General features: G+C 43.3%; 1 protein-coding gene across 1 annotated transcript; it reads left to right on the forward strand.

Moving 5' to 3' along the window:
- Positions 1–13: 13 nt before the first annotated feature.
- LOC104071412 (chromosome unknown open reading frame, human C11orf87) lies at positions 14–581 on the forward strand. The gene has a single exon (XM_009581788.1). It carries the CDS (start codon positions 117–119, stop codon positions 579–581), a length of 465 nt encoding a protein of 154 aa, XP_009580083.1. The 5' UTR covers positions 14–116.
- Positions 582–7,338: the final 6,757 nt, after the last annotated feature.

Here is a 7,338-nt window from a genome sequence, read left to right on the forward strand (position 1 = left end):
AGGCTGAGCCGGCAGCACCCCGGGCATTTCCAGCGAGCGCCCGCCAGCAGCCCGGCACTGATTGAAATTTAGGCGTCTTCAGAGAGGGAAGATCCTCATCTTCCGAAGCCTCCTCAATGAGTGCCAAGCTCTCCAAGGAGTTGAGGCTCTCCCTGCCACCTTGTCTTCTGAACAGGACATCTGCCACCTTAAACGCCAGCAGCACCTGCATCACGCAAGTGGGTCAACTCTTCCAGTCCTTCTCATCCACCCTGGTTTTAATTGTCCTGGTCACCCTCATCTTCTGCCTGATCCTTCTCTCCCTCACCACCTTCCACATCCACAAGAGGAAGATGAAGAAGCGGAAAATGCAAAAGGCTCAAGAGGAGTATGAGCGGGACCACTGCACCCACAGCAGCAATAGCGGCAGCATGGGGGTGCAGGGAGAGGCACCCCAAGGAAGAGACAGCCGTCTGGGAAGACCCCCCCAGGACTCGGAGATCCAGCGCGCCTCTCCCTCGGCAGCCCCGAGCTCTCAGCAAGCACGGGCTTGTTTGGACACAGCTGGTGCAGGGCTCTTGCAGACAGTGATTTTGTCATGATGTTTTGGGGGAGACCTCGTGAAGGCGCTGGTTGGTGTTTGTAAATACCTGAGTGATTACTCTAGTCCCCGAAGAAGAAGAAAACATTGCTAATTCAAATGAACGAACAAGCCCACAATCCAAGCGCATGACAGATCCCATTGCGTTTCTCATTGACTGTGCGAGAAAAGGATGCATCTTTTTACTGGAGAAGGAGCTGCACACAGCTACCAAATACCAAGTCGTCCACCTGGAGGAGAGGGTCAGGGGTGGGGGATCCCTTTTCCCTGGACATCATTACCCCGAGGACCGAGGCGATCCCACTCTCTTGGGGTTCCCGCTGCACCCTGTGTCACCATTGCATGGCATGGGTTGGGGTGTGTGGGGGAAAGGCAGGTCTGGTGGGTGCCTTGGGACCCCCTGTCCCCTCAGAGCAGAGTGACAGCCCACCCTGGTCTCTCCTTTTGTGCTAGGACCTATGCCCCTCTCCCACCCCTCTCACTCCTTTCCAGGGCTGGATATTGTTTTGTGTAGAAATGGCCACCCCTAGTTGGGCTTAACTGCAAGCGCCCTCCGGCCCCACGGCCCTGTGCACCCCAGCTGCAGCGCTGAGCATCCCACCATCTGGGGGGATGGGGCGAGCTGTCTGCACAGAGCGATGCCCAAGCTTTCCTCTCCCCTCAGCCCCCCTCATCTTCAAATGTCCCCATCCCCACGCCATGAAACGTGAAACCCACGCCCAGTACTGTTTTGTGTGGCAGGGTGAGGTGATGTGCAGTAACTTGCCTGTCCTCTCCCAGGGGAGGGTGTCCTTGTACCTCCTCTTGGTCCTGAAACAGATCCAGTTCTGCACCAGGCACCCCACACTGAACGCCTGCGTTTACAGCTTCGCCTCCCAGCAAGGAATCCTGCAGCAGTACAGAGCTGGCTTCTACTTTTTTAGGCTGATACATATTTTTAACCCTCCTAATCTAGTAGACAGTTAGGGACAACACTTAATTTTCTCCCCTTTCCCCTTCTGGGGAACAAACCACACAGTTGTGCAACACGTCCGCTCCTAAACCCTGGCAAATATTTATTTCAGAAGTGGCTGGTGTAGTTTCTCCCTAGCAAGCACCAGGAGTTTTTTTTGTCTGTGGATGGCAGGTGTGAGTGGCTGCTAGTACTGTGTGTGTTGGAGGAAGCAGCGTCGGGTACAGAAAATGCGGCTTTGCTTAGCGATTAAATCAATGACCGTTACTTGAAGGTGCCTTAACAGAGTGCCGTATCCAAACTTTGAAACATCTTGTGTGGTATCATAGCAGAGGCAGCCCTCTACTGTGCATATTAACATCTAAAAATACAGCAAAGAAAAAGTGATCCTGAGGGATTTCTTCTTTTTTTTTTTCTTTCTATCCCAGCATTCAAAGTGATTTGAGGAGATGATAGTAATAGTCCACAGTTTTCAATATTTTGTGTTCACTTATTCCCTTTCTGCTGTACTCTGCCTCCCAGGGTGGCTGTTAGGCTAGAAAAATCCCAGGCACATGCACTGGGAGGTCTGGGGCCCTGAGCTGGGAGTGAATGCTGTTAACCAATTTAAAACTGGGAAAGAGGGTTGCGGAAGTGCTCCATAATCCTCTAATAGCCCCAAAATGCAGAGGTTTCAGGGCAGTGTTTCTGTTACCCAGTTTTACCCCTTTCCAATCTTGCCTGGTCTGACGGGAAATTGCTGTTGAGTTTGGATCCGTGCCTCCAGCGTTTTGGGCAAGTACTGTACTATCCAGCTCCAGGAGCTGCTCCACCAGCTGAGGTTAGTGCGGCAAGCGTACCTGCGACCGAATGGTGTTTTGCACATTGCAGTTTGATGGGAGCGATGGCTGACTCTTCCCGCCAGCTGGTATGATCGGATGCTAATGGCTACTTCAATGTTGCTGGGCAAAGAAATTGGCTTTGTTTTGTTTCCCCTAATAAAGGATGCATGAACTTTTGTGTTTAACCTCCTTATGCAACTGCAGCACAGTATTGCACCACAGGGAATAGATTTAGGACAATGAAGAGTGTTCAGTGAACAGTAATGGAGCTTCCTGATCGTTGAACTCCACTAAATAGAGAGATATTACTTTCCCCTTTATTTTGTGCCTTTAAAAAAAAAAAACAACCCAGTGTATAATTTTGAGTTTTATAAAAGCAGTAAGATGTTCCAAATCACTCCAGTGCATTTCTGGTTGATGATTCCACTTCTTTAGTGTCTGAAGTCAGATACTCTTCCTTCTGCCTTATGCACTCAAGGCATGCAATAATTCCCCAGAAGTGTACTGCTTGTCACATCTCATTGCAGTTATAAAACTGCCCTATTTTTGAAGCAAAAAAGAAGGATGGAGAGATAGAGATATATATATCTTTATATATATTATGGATATATAGGTATATATATTATTTACATAATCTCATTACACTAAAAGTAGTTGCAAAGATGTAACTAGAATTAGAATATGTTATCATGTAAAACTCTATCCTCTGTTAATTAGCTTTGATTTAATATTTTAATATCTCTGTATTTATGTAAATCTATGTAAATTATGTGGTCTATAAGTAAAATTTCATACTGACTTTAATTTTCTCAGAACTGTGAGCTTCTTGTGGTGTCATTTAAGGTTTTGCATTTCTAAAGTTAAATTATATGAGATACGAGAAGTTATAAATTCTTATTATCACACAGAAATACTGCAATAACGTTCATGCATACTCCCAATACACAATCCTATCTTGAAGTACTGCAAGCTTATGAGGTTTAATTGAATGGTCTCAGGAGATCTAGCTGATACAAGCAGGACACGTAGGTTTTCATTTTCATGAAACAATAAGCAATCTAGGGAATAGATGTGGATTTTTAAAACAGTTTATGCTTGGAGGTTCTGTCAAATCAATTGCTTCAAAGCCCTACAGCTACAGCTAAACTTCTGCACTTAGCATTCAGTATTAATAAGGATGATGCTTCTTTCCCCTCCCCCCTCCTGCTTCAACTAGAAAAGTGTAGGAAATTGTTCATATTTCTGAAGCATACATTTTCAGCTAACTGTGAAACTGCCCAAAGGGTTTTGAATATACATATTTTATGCAAGTGTAATATCTATGTATCTGTATCCATATATTTAAATATTTTTGTGTAACCTTTTCTACGATATTTGATAGAGATGCCGGGTAAATGCTTGTACCATTCTCGTACGTAAGGAAGGATTTATACCCTCTCAATGCGGACAATTCTTTTTCCCGTGAATTTGCACTGGTTTCAGCAAGTTGGGGTGGAGACCAGGCAGCTGAGTGCTGACTGCTGGAAGAATAGACGGTCTTTCCTCTGTTAAGGGGCACATCCTCCAGCTGGATTTTCCTGGTTCTGAATAAGAAATTGGGGCCAGTTGCCCACTAGCATCCTGCATGTGTAAGAATAAGAAGTGCTGTGGTGCTCAACAGTTCCTATCCGGTCCAGCCGTCGTCCCGTGGAAGAAGCACGACAGCAGTGACTTGTTTTGTAGATCCTAGTGAGAACTGAGAGCCCGCCGGGCAATGCAGTGGCAGCGCTGGGGCTGGATGGCTCGGCGATGCCTCGTCCTGCTCTCCTGTCCTCGGAGCCTGCTGCTGCCCTGGGCCTTCGCCCCGCTCCCGCTGGCATCAACAGGAGTGGCTTCCACTGGTTGCCAAGGGATTTGGATCCCGTCTGTAGTCCATACAGAGGGTGACAGCTCTCCACATCACCACCACTGGCCCTGCTCTGCACCCGTCCCGGCAGCCTCCGTGGGGATGGAAACCACGAGGGCTGGGATGCTCACAGCGGCACCGGGGAACTTGCAATGCTGCTGTCAGCTCCACTTCTACAGACTGAGGTGTTTAAGTTTCTACATGGATCCTATGTAGGTCATGGATGGGGAATGTAATTTCATTAAAATGTGTCATTCCAGCATTTTTTTCTGTGGGAGTTTGTCTACTGCAAATGTAGTCTGAGATGAAATTTGCAGGCTCTCCATCCAGACATGTTTTAGCTTTTGATACATCTCGCTCAGACATATATCTGTATATATAGATATGTATCTCGAAAGAAATGCTGGATGAAAAGCAAAGAACAGAGACTCCACATTAGACACAAAACTGTGGGGTTTTTTGCTTTTATTTTTAATTAGTTTTAAAGGCTACTATCTTTAATGTAAATAGCAAGTTACTATGTGATTAATGTTTTCCATAGCATTTCTGAGTAGTTGCTATCTTGTTTCTGGAAAGCTATGTCCAGTGTTTTGAAGCAACTGTGCTTTTCTTCTTCTATTGTTATGAATATGAGTGCAACTTTTATGTAGGGAGGAAAAAGAACATGATTTGACTCTTTAGACAGGACTGAATTATTTTAAATCCAGTTATAGGACTTGGTTGCTTTTTTTCTTTCTAGTGATTATTCTCTCTGCACGTTTGTATTTTTTCTATGGGTACTTGAAACCCTACATTTTAATAAGTATGCAGCATATGAAGAGAAACATGAAAAATGTAGGAAAGTAGGAAACATTCTTTTTCCTCTTTTGTGTAAATAGCAAAATTTATAATGACTTAGATACCATTTGATTACATTTCTCATCTACATAAAGTTGGCATGACTCATATACAAACCTTTAATAACACTTTCATTTATGTTAAAAATTAGAACTACTTTTATCCAGGATTGACTTTCTCATCTCTTTCTGGTATCTAACTCTTTTTTTCCCTGAAGCCAAGTTTTCCATCTGATTGCTAAATAAATTTCTAGTAGAACAGAGCCTCCTTCTGTTTTTAGTCTTTTACACATAGGTCTCTGGCGTGAATCCAGCCAAACTCAATAGCGTAGAAAATGTGTTATGAACTTGCAAAAACTGGATGGTGTATGAGCCTTGAGGAGAGAGGTGACTGTCTGACAAGCAAACAGGTGAAATGCCTGGCAATGGTAATAGTTAGCTTTCCCGTTTGGAGTTGTGGAAGTGAAGCCTCCCCATCCACTGGATGGACCTGGGTGAAGGGCGACCCATTCCAGCCACAGCAGAGACAAATATCAAACTCCTTCCTGATACTTTGCTCTAATACGTCATTTTCTATATGACACTAGATCTCATTTCTGTAACTTACATGTAATATATTTCTTATTCAAATCAAAGAAGTTTTCATTGCTTCATTGGTACTATATGTTCTCTGTGGATAACCAGAAGAATTCATTTTCCAACCCTTTTAACCCAATATTTCCACAAGTATCAATTTTGTATGAGTTAGGAAATAAATAAATATTTGGATCAGAACGCTGTCAGTAAAAATTGCCTTTATTTATATAATCCGGTGTGCCAGTTGGCTTTTCTTTGTTGTTTTCTTCCTTGAAATGGAGCAATATAATCTGTTCATTATTTTGCATTTCTAAAAAGGACAAAGAATTTGAAGCAAGCACTGCAAAATACACATATACAAACAGGAAAAGATTTCACATTGTACAGCAGAACAAAATCCTGTAGATTTTTGTTTAGAGGACAGTAATTCTTTGTCCTCTGTTTTTCAGACACGCCCCCCAATCAAGCAAATTTTTAACCTAAAGTCTTCTGAAAGAACTCACATATAACAGGTCGATTGCCTTCCTTTTATGGTTTTAGCCTTGCAAAGAGCACTATCACAGAGTCATTGACAGGTTAAAACTTTCCAAACATCTAGTAATCTAAAAATAATAAAGTATCCTAGGGGATTATGAGTACTGTAAATAAGGGGTAAATATAGAAGGTTAGAAGGAGAAAATATTATCTCTATAATACAATAAAAGCAACATGTGCTGGAGGATGAATTCATGATTGTAAATGAGCGCCTTTACATTTTATTCCTGGCTCTGTCACTCACACGTAAGGTCCTCAGCTTCCAAGCTATTTATGTAGTAACCAATACATAACTTATCTGTTAAATAAAGACATGGAACCTGCAAATATACAGCCCTGAAATGAATAAATTAAGCCTCATATACATTAACAAAATACTTATACCGTAATACAAATTAAGAGAGTCTTTATGCTAATTACCTGGCTTGGATTATTCAAGTGCTTACGTTTGGCAGGGAGATCCAAGTGGTACGTTGCACAGCTGGGAGACGGATGGCTGGACGAGATGCTTGAACAGTCACACCGTGAGGCTCAATTTAATTTTTAAGTTAAAGTGGAATATGTATCAGGAAGGAGAGCCAAGATTAATTTTTTTTTTACCATTTCATCACTCATAACACTTTTTTTTTCAGTGCGGAAAACAGCCTTCTGTGGTTTTGAGCAGAGTGCTGACTAAGGTAATAAGAATATAGGAAAAGGCAATTCTTGGGAGTAATCCCATCACTAATCAAGTTCATGGCAAAACCTCCCTGAATTCAGTGGGGCCTGGGCTTTGCCCAAGATGATACCACATCTCGCTCCCTGCTGGCTGTCCATCCCTTGCCAGTGTCATCAGACTCTTGATTGCTGCAGTTAGTATTTCTAGGGCACATGGATTTCTCTCATCTTTTGACTCACAGTCCATACCCAGCTTCTGTGAGGGACAGGGGAGGATCACATGCGGGTTACCTACATGTGACAACCTCATGCTTGCTTTTCTTTAGCCTTCTTTGTGTCCTGTTATTCTCTCTGGATCTGAGTCCCCACTAGAGAGCCTGTCTGGTTAATCTTTCCATAGGATGGGCTATGTTGGCCAGGCTTGTTTCTTCCTTCCAATGGGTAATCTCAGCCTATCTCTGACATTAGAAAATTTCATAGAATCATAGAATAGTTTG

Source organism: Fulmarus glacialis, unplaced genomic scaffold, assembly GCF_000690835.1.
Source record: "Fulmarus glacialis isolate BGI_N327 unplaced genomic scaffold, ASM69083v1 scaffold46247, whole genome shotgun sequence".
NCBI lineage: Eukaryota > Metazoa > Chordata > Aves > Procellariiformes > Procellariidae > Fulmarus > Fulmarus glacialis.

Bases quoted from the DNA above. Each gene is read 5' to 3' on its own strand.
- LOC104071412 (XM_009581788.1), top strand. From the start codon at position 117: ATGAGTGCCAAGCTCTCCAAGGAGTTGAGGCTCTCCCTGCCACCTTGT.